Source organism: Myxine glutinosa, chromosome 14 (assembly GCF_964187855.1).
Source record: "Myxine glutinosa chromosome 14, kmMyxGlut1.1, whole genome shotgun sequence".
NCBI lineage: Eukaryota > Metazoa > Chordata > Myxini > Myxiniformes > Myxinidae > Myxine > Myxine glutinosa.
The window spans coordinates 19,868,431-19,887,717 of record NC_136274.1 but is presented as its reverse complement, the minus strand read 5'-3'; the positions used below and the strand labels follow the sequence as shown (position 1 = coordinate 19,887,717).

Below are 19,287 nucleotides of genomic sequence, written 5' to 3'. Positions count from 1 at the left end.
AGTGTCTTGAGGAATTGTCCGCTGCGTGTAGGCGGTACATTCTCTAGCCTCGCTCCACACTGTGTGTGTATAATCGATTCTATTAAACATTTTTGCTCTGATTCTTCTTCTTCTTCCTTCCCTTGAGGTCTATGACCGAGATTTGTATGCAATGGCCATCTCTTTTACATCCTGAATCTGGTTGAATGTTTTTGCATTTTTGCATGCATTTGTTGATAGATCAAGTTTTCGAGGGCACAATTTGTAATTTCACACTGCAATGACAAAAAAGAAGATTTTAAGCAATACAACAATGTTAGCTGTGAAAATAACCAAAGTTGTTTCATATCAATGACACAAAATTCTGCGGCATTGTAAAACTCAGTCACTCACATTGGTTTCGACTGCACGGAACTTGTTTTTCCAAAACGTACTTTTAGAAAAAAGGCATTTTACGATACATTAGATGAAATGTTCATCCTCCAATGTTTTTTTCCAACAAATAATTACATTTTGTAACTGGTAAAATATATCTTGGGAAATGTGATAGAATGTTCATGAACAACAATTTTTTTCTCTGCCACAACCTTGTGCACCTCACACAACCCAATGCCATTCTCTTCCTTTCCACAGAAATAAAACATCATAAAACAATCCAAAATTTGGAATAAGATAAGAAAATCAGGTCTTTGTTCATCACAAAAGCTATTTTGTTTGTTTGTTTTTAGTTTAGTTCTACTGTTTAGTTGTTTTTAGTTTACAAATCCATTTGTTGCGACGTTATTCAAAGGCGGCAGCATGCACGGAGCTGGCGCAACGTTTGAAAGTCGTGGGAGTATTGCAAGGCAGAGAACATTGGTGTTTGTATAAATATCTAGCTTAATTTATCAATTTTTCAATATTTAAACCAAATTCGACATTTTTTCAGATGGCCTCACGCCCCCCCCCCCTGTACCCGCCTCGTGCCCCCCTGTACCCGCCTCGCGCCCCCACAAGGGAGGCGCGCCGCCCAGTTTGGGAACTAACGCTATATACCACAGCAACATTCGAGTCTAAAACTTTGTTGTTGGTTTTTTTCTTCCAATAAAGAGAATTGGAGCAAAGTTGTCCAATTTAACTATACCAAGGGGAAAATGCACTGATTTATATGCAACTGTGGCCACAGAAAGTTGTGTTACAGGTTGATACATTTGTCTGGATTTCTATCAGGATTGGAAGCGCACCTAATATAATGGGTTAATTGGGCGTAGGTTTGGTCACAATTTGAATTGGAAGTAGAGCCCGTGGTTTGAGGTGCGCTGCCAGGTCAATTAGGCACAGTTTGACGAAGATCAGCCTTGCCTGTTCTTGAAGGGAGAAGAGATGTATCAGTCAATGGTGGAGTGTATCAGTCAACATGTGAGTCACCACTGGTTCTCAGATCTATTGTAATCTGTATATACTCCAGTGAGCCTCTGCATTGTTTATTGCTGTCTTGTTCATGTTGTAATTGTGCCCACTATGCTGAATTAGGCTTTAGGATTAAATGAGATATCAAATAGCATGAGAATTATTTCAACAATGAGAGTCAATATCTTATTCTTGACAAAAAAACATGACATCATACCCCGTCTCTGCGGTGCATCTCCCTCAGGTCTCCGCACGTTGTGTTTTGCGGAGCGAGAGCTGACAGAAGAGGCATACACCGCATGGCTTGGAACATATCGTACTGCCAGCACTGCCCTGCAAGATCGGGCAGAGCAACTGGAGAGTTGTTTTGAACTCGTAGAAAAGGTTGCACTCGTGTACCATTAATACAGTTCACAATGCAGGTTCAATTTGTAACCTGATTGTTTTGTATGCACATATAATGGTTTACGGTTTACTACATTTGTATGCACGTACCTTTTAGAAGTGACATTATGCTTATGGATAATGGGCAATAAACATCCCACAATATACCTTTTCTTAAACGTTAGGCCATTGTGTTCCAGTAAACTGACCAAATTCTTAAATCATGCTCTAATCTATGGTGGCACTTCCTCAACAGGGCAGCCACACTCCCAAATGACGCAATCAATACACCAAGTTTGTAATGGAATCCTGGTGTCACAAGCCCCAAACGTTTTTGGTCGATCGATGCCCAATCAGCAGGCGGGCGTAATCCAAAATTTCATTTATATAGAGGGTAAAGCACAAGCAATCCATGAAGCACTCCAGCACAGCATCGTAACCAGAAAAGCAGCTCATAACTGGCTGTTCTTGTCCTCTCTCCATTTTCTCATCGATATGTACTCAGAGCAAGAACATTCGCGAAAGCCCCATCCTCTACAAGTTACTCGTAATTACTCGTCCCGATCGCACATGTGCAGAGAAGAGAATATCAAACAAACAGTCAAAAAGATTGAAAACAATTCCAAACAGGAAACTTACTGTTTCTAAGGACGTAATAAGAACACAAACAAGAGGCATGGAGAACGAATGTATTGTGTTAGATCGGGTGATGTAATAGGTACTGCGAAAAATGGCGGTAAAACTCAGAATTAATTTATTTATACGTCTTTTACAATCTTTATATTATTTAAATTCAATTAAATACAGTCGGACCCCGCTATTCACGTGGGATATGTTCCAGGCAAATCCGCGAATAGCGAAACCCGTGAATAGCGGGGCATTAGAAGATGTTTTTTTTGCGTATGTCCAGCTGCTTTATGCATTACTGGTGAAAGATGGGTTTTATAAATACCGCATGTCAAGCTAACGGTTCGTGAAAATGTTTTTTTGCACCCCTGAAAAACCGCGAATTCGCGGAACATGGCCACGAATAGAAAAAAACCCCGCAATTTCAAGGGACACGGCCACAAATAGAAAACAAAATGCAAATTCTCAGGACACTTTTCCGCGAATACAGAAACAGGTCACATTTTAACAGCCGCGAATACACGGAACACGTGAATATCGGGTTCTGACTGTACTTGATCACTGTAGAACACAAATCACCTTTCATAATACTCCCAAGAACCTCCAGTTTTACAATACTTCAATTTAAATAAAGGTTCAATTGGGTGGTGCATAAAGGTGGTATTCGGGACTTCCCAACTACTGTACTTCAATAACACTAAACTTTTAGATTTTTTTTGGCAATCGTTAAAATTATTATTTTATTAAAATTGAAGTTCTGTATATATACTACTGGTCAAAAGTTTTAGAACACCTCAATTTTCCAGTTTTTATTGAAATTTACGCAGTTTAATGTCTCAACGTACTCTGACATGAAATTAAGCATCAAACAAATAAACAATTGGAGATAAAAAAAAGAAATCATAGAATCATTTTGTTTAACAAAACTTAATTTAAAGTTTTGACTCAGAAAAGTAGCCACCTTTTGCAGATATAACCGCCGAACACACTCGTGGCATTCTTTCTACAATGGAAATGAAATATTGTTCGGGAAGTTCTTCCCAACACTGTTGCAGAAGTTCCCACAAATGTGTTGCACTTGTAGGTTGCTTTGCTTTCACCCTTCTGTCCAGTTCATCCCAAACCAGCTCGATGGGGTTTATGTCTGGAGACTGTGCTGGCCATTCCATGAATTAAAGCCTACCGTCTTGTTCTTTTCCTCGAAGGTAGTTTTGACATAGCCTGGAGGTGTGTTTAGGGTCATTACCTTGCTGTAGGATGAATCCCTGACCAACTAGGCGTATACCAGGGGGTATTGCATGGCACTTCAAAATGCTGTGGTAGCCCTTTTAGTTCAGGGTGCCAGTCAATATGTGCAAGTCGCCGACTCTGGATCCAGCAAAAGAGCCCCAGACCATCACGCTTCCTCCTCCATGTTTGACAATTGGTGTCACACACTGAGGAACCATCCTTTCGCCGACTCGACGGCATACACAAACCCTGCGTGATGAACCAAAGATTTCAAATTTTGATTCATCGGTCCATAAGACCTTCTTCCAGTCTTCAGATGGCAAAATAAGAAAAAGAGGCTTGCCTGGGCCATGAAGCCAGTGGCCAGTGGACTACTGAAGCCAGTGGACTACTGAAGACTCTTTTGCTGGGGCTCTTTTGCTGGATCCAGAGTCCAGATCCAGATCCAGAGATCCAGAGATCCAGAGCTAACCCCGCTCTTGCAGGGAAAATGGCCTTAAAATGCCTGTTGTTTGTTGTTGTTGTATACGGCTAGTTGGTCAGGGGTTCATCCTACAGCAAGATAATGACCCTAAACACACCTCCAGGCTATGTCAAAACTACCTTCGAGGAAAAGAATAAGACGGTAGGCTTCAAATCATGGAATGGCCAGCACAGTCTCCAGACTTAAACCCCATCGAGGTGGTTTGGGATGAACTGGACAGAAGGGTGAAAGCAAAGCAACCTACAAGTGCAACACATTTGTGGGAACTTCTGCAACAGTGTTGGGAAGAACTTCCCGAACAATATTTGATTTCCATTATCGAAAGAATGCCACGAGTGTGTTCGGCGGTTATATCTGCAAAAGGTGGCTACTTTGCTGAGTCAAAAATTTCAATTAAATTTTGTTAAACAAAATGATTCTATGACTTCTTTTTATCTCCAATTGTTTATTTGTTCTTTGCTTAATTTCAGAGTACATTGAGGCATTAAACTGCGTAAATTTCAATAAAAACTGTAAAACTTGAGAGTAGTGTATATATGTTGCTTCTGGGACACTCAATATTCCCATTGACTTACATGTTAATTTTTCCCCTCCCTCATTGCCCCTAAACACCTCTATTTCTCTCACCCTGTTCTTTACGAACCTTCTAACCTTTTGACATGTTATCCTTATTCATTAGACCACTTAAACAATGGTCCTTCTGTGTGAACCTGTGATCCTTCTGACCTTATGGACCTTTTAACCTTTTACTCTTAATATCATCTGGTGAATCATCTTTGGCCCACTCAAACAACGACCCTACAAATATTTGTTTATGCGTGGGAAATAATTTAATTCTCTTGCCACTCCCTTCACCATCTAATATATTAACAAAAAAGATGTTTGAGTTTGGTTCTTTATTAAGATATTTTAACTGAGCTAAGATAAAATGGTAAACCTCCCTCAATGTTCTTGTTTGAGCGCCTCCAGTGCCACATACCATTTTTAAATTAAAGTATATATTTTCCTGACAACCATCAAAGTTTTCCGTCCACTCAAAAATATTTCCATCTTTTTTACCCAATTCACCGGTATTTAAATTAATTCTCTTATTTGTTTTGTAAATTGTTTTACCAGTTGTCTTTTCAATTATACCTATTTGATATTTTTCACATTCGTTATGTTTACCATTTATATACCAAGGTTGATTACACCTCCACTCTTTAGTCTGGTTGGTACTTGGTTCTATCATTTATATAACTAGGGCATGCCCGTACTATATCTATATCTAAAATTATATCCCCCCCCTCTATTTACATGAAATGGTTTGGTCCAAAGCGAACGGCTTGCGAGTGGTGACAATCCCCCCCCTCTATTTACATGCAATGGTTTGGTCCAAAGCGAACGGCTTCCGGAGTTTGGTAAAGAAATCGCCATCGCGTGCACAAACGCGCAGGAAAGCGAATGAATCGCAAATTCGTTTTTATTAGTTGTAAAACATAGTTTAACGCCAACATAGTTTGCAAACGTGAAATAAATGAATACGCTCTCAAATGTGCCATCCGAGGCAGAGTGTGTCCGCCACGTTCGGCACACGCGATCGTTCGCTGCTCTCTGATTGGTTGAATCGTTTTTTGGACATAGCTCGGTAAGTAATTGTCCGATTAATATGAAACCTTGAAAAGGCACATCCTCGGGTCCCCAGCAATATACCTGGCAAGTTAAAAGTATATCGGACCCGTGGTTGTCGAGAAACAGCGGTCACAGACAAACGTACAGACAGACAGAGATTACTGGAATTATAGATAGATAGTAAAAAAGGCGGCGGTAGCCCGTTAAAATCCCTAACCCCCCTTTTTAACTTATCACTTATATACTTATATAACCATAAGGGAGACTATCAATTCCATTTTCTAAAATAAACCTCTTATCATCAAAAGCCCCCAATGCTTTCTTATTCATCTCTTCTGAATATAATTTATGTTTATAACTTCTTATTCCATTAATCTTTCTAAACTCTTCTTTCTTTGTTGTTAAACAGTTATAATAATCCTTAAAGTTTATTGTTTCTTTAATGACATTTTTCTTTATGCCTTTTAACTTCTTATCAGTTTTTTCAACGTTATTCACAATGTATTTATAAGCATAAGCCTTAGACCTCAATCCCACAAATTCACTCATGACATTTCCCCCTAATTCATCCTTAAACTTTCCAATCACCTTTTTATTTTTAGAAGAGAACAACTCACTCTCTGGACTGTAATTACTAGTGTCATAGATATTAATGTCCTTTTTCATGTCTGAATAAACATCATCAGTATTAATTTGCAAAATAAAACTATCTGTATCCATATAAAGTAGATTAACATCATTTTGAGATTTCTTCCTCAAGTTATTATAAAAGTAATCATACATTAATGACTTTGATAAATCAAGAACTGATGTTCCAATATAAATAGGTTTGTCCATTTCAATACTCTCTTTAATCAAATGGATCGCACAAAAGTTCTCAGTAAAGACCTCAGCTCTAGTAAAACTCGGTCTATTAATTAATTTTGATGCTTGTTTCCAAGATGTTGATAGTCTGATATTTTGTCTTTTTCTCACATTTTCCATGGTCTTACCAAAGACCGCATTATTCATCAATTTATAAAAGTCTTTCTCAAAATCTGTTTTTGACTCTGTTCTTCTTTGTGTATTAAAATCAATGTACCCCTTCAACCAATGACTTTGATTGAACTTTAGAACCCTATGGATCTTCTCTACTCTTAGACCTTTTGATAAATATTGTCGCAAATTTGTTTGGTGTAGAACATAATTTTTCTTGTTATATAATGTAGTAAGTAATTTTTCTGTTGATTCACCTATATTAAATGATTGTTGATAATCACTTAACCACTCCTTCTTTGGACTTTCCTTTTCACAAGCAAATGGGAGATCTTTGTGTAGGTTATGAAGTTCCTCTGGATATTTCAAATTGACCTCAAAATAATAACCAACCTTTGAATCATCCAATTCTTTTTGTGTAGAGATACATACATCTTGTAAAACCTTTTTGTAATCTTTTTCCTTTACCCATCTAAGTTTTCCATAAGGAAGAGCCTGAGACATTGCCCAGCCATACAGGTTGTTCGCATCATAATACATCAAGTAGGAGCTCTCTACCGATGGATCATAATTTGGAATGTACTTGTTATTTGCTTTAGCATATCTCTTTGAACAGACTTGTGAAATTCCTCCTCTCTTTGCCTTTTCAATCATCAAAAGCATATCAACATCGGTTATCAAATCCAAAGCTTGTTTTGTCATTTTTAACATCGCGCTCCAAGCCAATCCAGGAGCAGTGTAATAGTGAGCAGGGTCCAATCCATATCCAGAATGACAGATTGTTCTGAAAGCCTCAAACACATCAGCCAACAAAAGCACATCAGTTTTGAGGTACAAATCGTGATACTCACCACGATTCTTAATGTTATATTTTTTCCAAACATTTTGTGCGTGTACATAATCTTTATCAGATATATGACTATTATTTAATTTGTTATAGAAATTTTCTTTTAAAGGAAGTTGTGTTTCATTGAATCTCTCAAATGAGTCCATATAGTCATAGGGGTAAATTCCCTTTTGTGTTAGAAAATCTTTATCTAAAAAATACTCTGAAAGACATGGAAACTCTTTTAGATTTTGAACCAAGTTAGCCAATGGACTTACCATGAATTTAAATGTATCAAGAAATCTGATATGAGTAATAGGAGATGTGTGAATTGTTTTTGTGAATGAAATGTATTTCTGATCCGTGTTTGGAATTGCTGAGATACTTCCAGAAGTCTTTGAGAGTTCCTTGATAAATAGATGTGTATCATAATGAGCGTTGTTATGAAGAAAGACAGGAATGAAAGAGGGGAGTTGATAATTAATATTACAACTTTGATGAGCCGGACCTCTATATTTACCAGTGAGATGACAATGGTCTCTAACCTTTAGACCTTTACCAATTTTCTCCTCACAAATATGACAGACATTGTTTTTTATAAATTCCCTTTTTTCTTTACTTGTTAAGGACATTGGTTTATTGGTTTCTCTCATTATCTTGGTTAATCGAACACAGTCTTTTTCTAGTCGTTTCACAAACTCCTCTGGGGTATTTGAGCCTCTATACATCTCTAACTTGTTATATTTATCACCAACGGATGATTTGATATAATAACAAAAACCACAAGGAGTATGTTTTTGATATTTATTTGTGTATGATTCTTTTGGATCTGGAGAAGCAGTATCAATTTTTTCTAAAATACTTTCAAAATCAGCATATATAACAAATGGATGTTTTATTGTTTTCTTTTCATCTTTGAATGTGATCTTTGTGCCTTTTTTAGGCATGTTGATTACCGTTGATTTATGTTCACCACAATAATTTGAATGTTTATCTAATCTTTCTTGTGTATGGAAGAAGTTAAGACAACGCATACAAATATATATTTTATTTGTTCTTTTACATACTTGTGGTTTTATTAATTTTGTAATATCTTTGATGTATGTATAATGTGAATTTTCCTCTGAATTAAAATATAGAAGATTAATATGAGTTTGTTTACAATTGTCAGAAAGCTTTAAAACCTGAATGTTGTTTGTTTCTGTTAGACCATAAACATTAACTGATAAATTATTCATCTTTTCAAATTTAGGAATATCATTTAAAGTCATCGGAAACTTTAGATCTTTCGTATTTAATGTATTCTCATATTTTTTATAATGAGATACTCTTTCATCATGAAAATGTGGAGGATGTAAGTGTGCTAAAATAGACCAGAGAAAACATTTATTGTCTTTATTTTTGATATTGATAACTGCTTTTCTATTTTTGATAACACTGGGTAAATCAATGTAAGAAGAAGCTTTTAGAGGATCTGATTTAAGAATATGAATGTCTATGTAAATAATTTTTCCTATATTGAATCCACTTCCTACGATTGAATTATCCACATCTTGCTCTTGTTTAATAAGTTCATCATAGACTCCTGATGTTTTAAAATCTTGATATGAAGATATAAAGTGTGGCTCAGTTCTCATGTATTGTGTATCTATAACTCCTTTATCCTTTGTCATTTCTAATTTTACCCCCATATAAAATTTAAGTGGTTTCATTCCTTTTAGTGTTTTTTCAATCAATGTTTGAACAGCAGGTTTGACTATTTCTACAGCATCAACTATAGACTCTGGTTCAGGAGGTTTGAAGTTAAAGACTCTTATTTTAATATGTCCTTTGAATGCACCATCAGAGTTTTTAATAGTAAACAATTTTGACAAGTGTTTGTTAGTTTTAAGATGGGCTTTAAACCCCTTCTTGAGGATGGTTGTTTTACAGACCTTACAATGTTTTGTTTTAGGTGGAAGAGGGGAAAGTTTGTTAAGAATGTTGTATGTATGTTTTGCGGTGAGAATATGTTGTTTATAATATTTTACTTCCTTCTCGCAAGTATCACAATAAACCATATTTATAGCGTGAGAAAACGTGGTGTTTTATATATATCACTGTGCTTAAAATAAAACACTTTTGAGCTTTACAGCTCCGTTTTATATATATCGCTGTGCTTAAAATAAAACACTTTTGAGCTTTACAGCTCCGTTTTATATATATCGCTGTGCTTAAACTAAAACACTTTTTCACTCAGAATCATCGAAGTCATAACTATCACATGAATACTCAGAATCATACTCAGAGTCATCAATAAAGCTACTCTCATAACTATCATTTGAGCACAAACTATTAGTATCATAACTATCATCTGTGTTCAATGAAATACTATCATCACCATCGTCCGAGTTCAATGAAATACTATCATCACTATCGTCCGAGTTCAATGAAATAGTAAAATCTTCACTGCTGTAATGACTCATATTTAATTAGCAGAAAAAACCTTTCCATCTATACCAATATACTTTCTTTCATTAACGGATTCAATCTCTACATTTTTAATATCAAAAGTTATCTTTAAATAATCTCTAACTATCATAGAACGAAATGACATTTCACCAGAAATATTAACATCATTCATTTTACTTAGATCTACACCCTTTGGATTATTAAAGTAAATACAAATTTCTCCACGAGTATTGTTGATGGTCTTATCATTCTTTTTCAAAGTATCGTGGTCAATCACTTTTTCAAGCTTTGAATAAATTGCCAGGAGTAGAGGAGAAACTTTTGTTAGATTTACTTTAATGGATGTCTTTCCAGGTATAGTTAGAGCTCTTCCTTTAAATGAAATAGAGGGGCTCATGTTATTTTCCATAACTGGTTTTACCCAAAAATTTCCATATTTATCTTTGTTCAATTTAACATCTTTGACATATTTTTCTATATCTTTCACCGAAGTAGAGATTGATTGAAATTTGTCTTTTGTGCTTTGAAACATTGTATTTATTAATGAATAAACTTGCGTTTAGTTTAAGTAAAAATTTACCATATAAATATGATAAGTTCTGAAGGATATTTAGAATTTCCAGACTCTCCATATGATAAATTAGAGAATTGTCCGGCTTGTGATAGAATAGGGCTTAATAATGAGGGTTCATATAAACAATGTATTTTCTGTGATTTAATTTTAATTAATGATAATAAAAAATATAAAAATATATATTACTCTTTTAAATTAGAACCAAAAATGAATTACTTTACAAGATTAATAAGAGAGATGAATGTTAAGTATTGTGATGATAATACACCATTTCTTTCAAGGGAAGAGACTATTTGTATTGAGGAAATGTATAAGGGTTTAATGATATTTATTATTCAAAATAATTTTAATGGAAATGTTAATACAAGATACTATATAAATAAAATAATGAATTATTTTGAAATTAAACCCGAACTCAGGATAAAATATAGAGTTTCTAAAATAGCTCAAAAAAAGTTAGATGACTTGTTTTCCAAATATATAAATGAATGATTTTTTACCCGTTTGGGAAAATAAGATAAAATTTAATAACCATAAAAACATTCCAAATTCATTGAGATGTCTAATAGTTGGTTCAAGCGGATGTGGAAAAACCTGTTTACTTTTAAAGATGCTCCTTGGTCCTAATTTTTTAGATTATGATAATTTAATAATTTTTACAAAGTCTAGTTTTCAACCCGAGTATCAACTACTCTCACAGGGTTTTAATGCAGGTCTTAAAAAGGAAGACATTATCGGTTTATTTAAACTTCAAAACAAACTAAATGATTATAATATTGAAGATATAATACAATTATTTTGTGATACACAGAAATCAAAATCGAAACCAAAACCCATAACTTGTATTCTCAGTGATAATACGGATGATATACCTTCACCTCAAGATTTAGATAAATCAAAAAAGAACCTCGTCATCTTTGATGATTGTGTTAATGAGAGAAACCAAACAGTAATGGATAGCTACTATACAAGAGGGAGACATTCTTCTTGTAATTGTATATATCTTAGTCAATCATATTTTCAACTCCCTCGACGCTCAATAAGAAACAATGCCAATACTTTTATTTTATTTAAGTTAAATTCAATAGATGTAAATAATTTTTGGAGAGATAATTGCTCTACGTTATGTAGTAAAAAAGAATTTGAAAATTATATGAAACACACGATTGAAAAATATAAATATATTGTTGTGAAACAAGATGAGATATTAAAGGATGTATTTTTATTTTAAACATAATTACATATATAAATGATAACTATTATTATTAATCTTGTGGGTAAATCTGCTTCAGGAAAGAACTTTCATAAATCTAAACTCTTGAATAGTAAAAATGAAAAGATTGTAAGTTTTTTTTAAAAACACCCTATGATTCGTTTTGTGAGTACTACAACCAGAGCAAAGCGACCAGGAGAAGTAGAAGGGAAAGATTATTACTACATTTCAATGGAGGAACATATGCGATTGAGGAACGAAGGTCAAATATTTGAGGAGGTCTCTCTTGGTTCTACAAAATATTCACATTGTAAGAGTGAGTTAAATAAAGTAAAATCTAATGGTCTTGGGATTTTAGAAACTAATCCTGAAGGAATGAGACAAATTATTAAACAATTGTGTGGTGATGGAGTTAAGATTTTATCATTCGGTTTTGATATCGATGAGGAGACTCAACGCAAACGTATGAAAAGCAGAGATACAAGTATTAGTGAAGAAGAAATAACAACTCGTATTAATACCAATAAAGAATTTGATGAAATATTTAAAGAAAAGGATTTATTTCAACACATTTACTATAATGACAAAGAAAAGGAAAATTTTCCCATTGACCTTTACAATTCATTAAATGATATTTTTCAATAAATAAATACAGAAAATGAATACCGAAGAAAGAGTAAGAAAGTTTAAAGAACATCAAGAGTTGGTTTCAAAAGTTGTAAAGCAACAGGAAGAGATAAAGAAGAAACGGAGACAGAAACTAACTGGTGAAGAAGCCTTTGAAAGAAAACAAGAGAAATTTTTTAAACCGCTTTTAAAAACTCAACACCCTACAGTTCCCACGGTAGAATTTACTCCGAAAAAACTTCAAATGCTCAAAGATTTTAGTCAGATAACAAAACAAGAACTTGGAAAATTAGAATATAATGATGAAGAATTATTTCAGAAACTTGAGGAGGTAAATCAACCCCCTAATTATGTAGTGGAAGCTCTTCAAAACAATGAATATTTGGCAGATTCAAAAACCAGAGCAGGTCTCATTCCAACAGAAGAACCAGCAGTGTTCCATCTTGTGAAAGAAAAGGTATTGATATTTAATGATGAATTGATGTTCTTGAGTTCTACTCAACCAAATGTGAAATTAACTCCAAGATTAATGTTTCTTCTAACAAACCCCGGATTCAGCGGTTCAAAATATTTTGAGGAACCACTTGATATGGAAAGAGAGGAAGATAGGGTATATATTGAGTTGCTAAATGCACTTGATTATGGAGTTTCTGTTGCTGGTAAAAGTAAGAAGAATGAGAAGGAGAAACATATTATTGATGCTTTAAGTAAGCTTGGTTCGGGTGATAGTTTTCTTCCAAATGACCCATCACAATTAGTTAATAGGCTATTATTGTTGTTAGGTAGTAAGAAGGCTGGAAACAACAATTGTTTTAATGAATCCTCAGCCATTTTAGATCAGTTGATGAATATGAAAATAATTAATAAATGTCAATACAAAGATATTTTATTAGATATTAAATAAGATGAGAAGCACAATTCTTAGTTTTAATTTCACAACGAGCGATTACACAGCTTCATTCCCTTACCCACTACAGCTTGACCCCCTTACCTCATATGAGGCATCTTTATTGTCGATGGAAACTTATAATACCTTGTTTAATATCACAGAGAAAAACAACAAGTTTAGTTATAATCCAGGAAGTGGATATAAAACTATAACCGTTTCACCTGGAGCTTACGAGATTTCTCAAATATCTTCAGAAGTCTCTCGCCTTATGAAAAAAAAAGGTGATGAACCAAAAAATATTGTAATAGATATTCAAAAACACACTTCAAAATCAACTATTAAACTTAAAAATAATTATAAAGTTGATTTCACGATTGAAAATTCGTTTAGAGAGCTATTGGGTTTCTCTTCAAAAAAGATTGAAAATAACGGGACGTTTTACAGTGATAATGTTATCCAAATATCCTCCGGTATAAATTCAGTATTAATTCATTGTGATTTGATTGATGGTGCTTATAACGATGGAATAAGAACAAATACAATATTTTCATTCAGTGCATACTCAACCCCGATTGGTTATAAATTTAATATGGAACCAAAAAATCTTGTCTATTTACCTGTGTCAGGAAAAACCATATACAGAGTAAATTTTAGGATAACCGACCAAGATAATCGTATGATATCCTTTAATGATGAAATTATATCCATCAGAATTCACCTACGTGAAGTTTTTCAATAAATAAATAATGGTTATTGTGAGAAAACACGAGTTGGGAAAATATAAAATAATTACAGGGGAGGGCATGTACCTTTCACCATACTATACAAGGTATGTGGGTAGAGGATACTATAAACCTAAGAGACAACGAGGTGTAGGTCATCAATTTCGAAATAAAGGAGATGGGATAATTGATACTCTAATGGGTATTGGTTCAACCATCCTTAAACATAAAGACCTAATTGGTTCAACTGCTTCTGCCGTGGGTTCAGTTGCGGGTGCTATAAAGAGTATAAAAGATGCTCAAAAGGAGTCTCATAAATTACAAGCAATCAAAGAAATAAAAAAAGGTAAAACTCAACTATCTTCACAAGAACGACAAAAAATCATTAAAATACTTGGGTCAGGGTTTCAACAATTTTAATGCTCTATAAATACAAGTATGGAAGCGATTGATAGTATCTATGATTTGGATGATACAATTATCATTTCAAACTCCACTAAAAAGGAAGACTATTTTAAGGTAAATGCTATAACAGGAACAGACTGGAATTCAAACGGAACAAAAAGTTTTGAAATAAATAATCAACAAACTTACTTGAATATAGCTGATAGTTTCTTGCTGTGTAAATTTATATTCACTAAGGCTGCGAATAATACTAATGCTACACTCGTAAATGATTTCTTCTGGAAAATGTTTGACAGTGTCCGCCTGTATATTGGAACACAAGAGGATGAAGCGGTTGATTATATCTCTGCTACATCTGAAATGATGAAATTTACACTATATTCGTTTAGTGATAGAATGGGTAAGGGAGCTGTTGAAGGTTTTATTCTTGATATGTCAATGGGTACAAACGCAGACCCTGGTTATAGTCAAAGGAAGTCAATGTATAATGATGACGCAAAAGCTGAGAATAGTTTTACCGTAGCAGTACCTCTGAAAGGTATATTTGGATTTTGTGATTATGATAAAGATTTGTATGGGCTTAAAATTAGATTTCAACTACAAAGGAATGATAATGTAAATAGATTGCTTTTTGGGGTTGAAAATGCTTTTGGAGAAAATAATAAATTTGTTATTAATGATTTGTGTTGGTATATCAGTGAATATACTCCTAATCTTAAAACGGAAGAGATGTTAAATAGAAGACTTAACTCAAAGAAACCGCTAAATGTATCATACCTTAAAAGAAGATGTCAACACGTTAAACTGGAACACACTACCTACACTTGGAATTTAGGTGTTCTTCAAGGAAAGCCACGATACCTCTGGCTCATTTTTAAAAAACCAGATGGAGAGGACGGTACTAATAAGAATAATGCGCTGAGTGATAATGCTAAGGTGAAACAACTTCGGGTTTCTCTTGATGGCACATTTTATCCGCGAGATAGATTGGAAATTGATTGGGAAAAAAATGATTATGCGGAAGCCTACAAGTCTTACCAAAAGGTGTGTGAAAGCAACGGTAATAATGATCCTATTTTGGATATGGTTGCATTTCAAAAACTTCATACAATCTACGCAATTGACCTGAGTTCTCAAAAGGAAACTATAAAGTCTAATCGAGTGGATACTTCTCTATACATTGAAAGAGGGGAGAGTGAAGAGGTTAATGCATATTGTTTGCTTTTGGAGGAAACAGAATTACAGATTAATACAGATAATGGTGTTATGATTAATATCACATAGGTTTTTTCTCATAAATAAATGGTTGGGGTATATGTTAATCAAATCAATCTTAATAAATTAACATCTTGTATTCAAAATCAAAAGCCTTGTATTATTAATGTTAATACAATTCAAAGAAAAGGAGCTGTAAGAATTGATGTTTTACTCACACACACACAAGTAAAAACACTAAATGATGTTGGATCTCTTAAAATTAAAATGACGAAACCTATGTTAAAGAAATATTCAATAGACGAGTCAAGAGGAGGATTTCTCCCGTTTCTAATTCCTTTATTTGCTGGTTTAAGTGCGGCGGGAGCATTGACTGGTGGTATTTCAGCAGCGGTAAAAACTGCTAACGAAAGGAAGGCACAACTAAAAGCTCAAAAAGAATTGGAAAGACATAACAAGGAGTTGGAGAAACAAATTAGTGGAAGTGGTGTAATTGTAGATTTTGCTCAAAAACTTGAAAGTCTACCTGATAAAGCTAGATTGTTGGTTGGAGATATGCTTTCCTCTATCGCTCAAGCGGGTGTTAAACTAACTAAACGGGGTAATGGATTGTATCTTTCTCATAAATAAATGGATAAATGGTTTAAACAATTTGGAAAGAATACAACGTCAAATATAGAACTTACTAAGTATTGTAAGACACTAAAAATTGATAATGTGGTTATTTGTATGAGAGATGAATTAATACATATAAATAAGAATACAAAGAATATTATTATGAATTTAGACACACAGAATGGTTCTCATTGGGTTTGTATTCATAATAGTCAGGATAAATATTATTTTGATAGTTATGGTATGCCACCACCTGTTGAAGTAATACAATTCTTACAGAATGGTGTTTATCAAACATTTCAAGTTCAAGAAATTAATTCTAAATGTTGTGGTCAATTATGTTTATATGTATTATTTCAACTCAACAATAATGAAAATTTTTATGATATCATTTTTAATCTAATATAAATGACTTATGTTGGAAAAGATGGTTCTATCTTTGGAAAATCCTCTCAGGATATTGATTTATCAAATTATTATACAAAGGCACAGGCTGAACGACAAAAATATAGTGTAAGTAAAAATATTAATATGAAGAATACTTATAAATTAATCAATTATCCAAACCCTACAGATGCAAATGACTTAATTAGATTTAGTGATTTATCACAATATATATTTTTAAAGAAAACAGCACGTTTTGTTAAACAAGTAAAATTTACAACCACAACACCTGGTTATACTGACCATACACCTTTCCTCATTGAATTTAACTACCTGCTTACAATTGAATTTTATAAAGAAGGACATATAGTTAATATGCGAATTAATAAATGGGGGTACGATATGCCTGATTTAGGGTATAATTGGTCTTTTTCAATAAACATAGAAGACCTACATGATTTGAATCAGTCTCGTAAAGAAGAATATTATCCACTTGGTGAGGATATGGATTTATGTGGAAGTACAATTAATAAACAACAAATACATGGTTTTAAGAAAAGAAAAATATATGATAGTATAGCGATGGTTAGCATGACAAAGAAGGAAGGTCATGAGATAAGGATAGAAAGCCGAGGAATACAAACCGATTTGGTAGTGGGAAGATGGGGTGGTATTACCTGTCATAATATTAATCTCACATATATTTCTGATACATAAATGGCAGGAAGAAGACTACAAGAGAATTATAATTTTTGTATTCAAGGATACCTACAAGAAAAGGGTGCTCGGTATTACATACCTTATGATTTGGAGCATATACATGGGAATTTTGTCATAAAAAACTGGCCTTATACTGATATTGTTAAACCCACAAATAGAGACTTGTTTAAAGTATTAAATAAAAATGAACTTCTCAAAGTTATGAAATATAAAACTCTTTTAGAAGTCGTCAACAAATCTTATTGGTATCCTATTATGAGAAAAATAATTATAGATACAAGAATATCTCAAAATCCAGATGAGTATATGTATAATATTCTTTGGGGTTTAAACTCAAGGGTAGCAAGGGATGAGGAAGGAGTTGAAGAAGAGAAGGAGAAAAGAGAGAAAAGAGAGAAGGAGGAGAGGGAACAAAGAGAGAGGGAGGAGAGGGAGATGGAAATCAGAGCGATTCAAAAAAGAGTGGATGTATTACAGCAAGAAGATCAATCTCAACTCACCGAAGAGGAAAATAAAGAAAGAATGAATGCTGTGAAAATATTGATATCAAAAATTGCTAAGATAAATGAGGAAGGAGTTAAAGAAGAGAAGGAGGAAAGAGAGAAAAAGGAGAAGGAGGAAAGGGAGAAAAAGGAGGAGGAGAGGGAGAAAAAGGAGAAGGAGGAGAGGGAGGAAAGGGAGCAAAGAGAGAGGGAGGAAAAATATAAAAAGATGGAAATCAGTGAGATTCGTAAAAGATTGAGTGTATTACAGCAAATAAATCAATCTCAATGCACCGAAGAGGAAATTAAAGAATTAACAACTCTAATGAAGATAATGGTTTCAAAAATAACAACGTCAATGTCTTCAATTTCAGGGAGGAGATTTAAACGAGAAAGTGGTGAAGAAGAAGAAGGAAAAGATTATGTGATTGATGATGTTGGTGTCATTGACTTTAGTTAGTTTTTATTTGTAAATAAATGGAGGAGAGAGTGAAGGCATTCCTTAGGATTCTTTATGTTTTAAAAATAAAGATTGAAATGTATATGTTGAAAACCAAAAAGGTTTTGATACTCTGTCGGAATTTTTCTGATAAATAAATATGAGTTATTGTCTCAAATGTAAAAAGAAAACTAAATCAAAAAATATCTCATGTTAAAGCTAAAAATAATAGAGTTTATCAAAAAGGAATATGTCAAGTATGTGGCTCTAAAAAGTGCCAATTCATCTCTCCTAAAAGAGGAGGAGACATACAAAAGTTTCTGTCAGGAAGTAAATTTACAACAACTGGAATTCCAGGGGAATTACACCTTCCAGGGTATTCTTTCTGTGGTCCAGGAACAAACTTGGATAAAAGATTAGATGAGGCTGACAATCCTAAACCTTGGTCTAAACCTACAAATAGGGTTGACGAAGTGTGTATGAAGCATGATATTGCTTATGGGAAAACCACTATGTTGACTGAAAAACATAAAGCCGACAGCGAAATGTTGTATAATTTGTCTTTGATACAAAATCCAACGTTGAGAGAGAAAGTTGATAGGTTTATTGTGAGAAATTTGATAAATGCTAAATTGAAACTTGGTCTTGGTTATTCCTCAAAAAACTATTAGGCTCTAATGATGTCATCAAGACTGAGGAGCTTTTGGCTGAAGAATTACACAAACCTATAATCACAAAGTTTAAAAGAAGGAAGGTTTATTCTAAATACACCGACCACATATGGTCTGCTGATTTAATTGAATTGAATAATGACAGGGGATACAGGTATGCTTTAACCGTTATTGATTTGAGGAGTAGATTTGCCTGGGTTGTCCCTTTAAAAAATAAAAGGGGTGATACTTTAATGTTAGCCTTTAAGCTAATATTTGATCGGGATAAAAGGAAACCAAAGAAGTTATGGACTGATGAGGGAACAGAGTTCTATAACAAAATATTCATGAAATTTCTTAAGGGGAAGGGTATTAAATTATACAGCACCTTTAATG

At 33.8% G+C, this 19,287-nt stretch overlaps 1 protein-coding gene across 2 annotated transcripts in view; it reads left to right on the top strand.

The window, feature by feature from the left end:
• LOC137439469 (phospholipid-transporting ATPase IA-like) overlaps positions 1–19,287 on the top strand; it is a 238,304-nt gene that overhangs the window by 151,286 nt on the left and 67,731 nt on the right. For both annotated transcript variants that reach the window (XM_078768165.1, XM_068135239.2), the window contains one exon: positions 1,613–1,752. In XM_078768165.1, the coding sequence (XP_078624291.1) occupies positions 1,613–1,752 (140 nt within the window). The remainder of the gene's footprint in view (positions 1–1,612; positions 1,753–19,287) is intronic.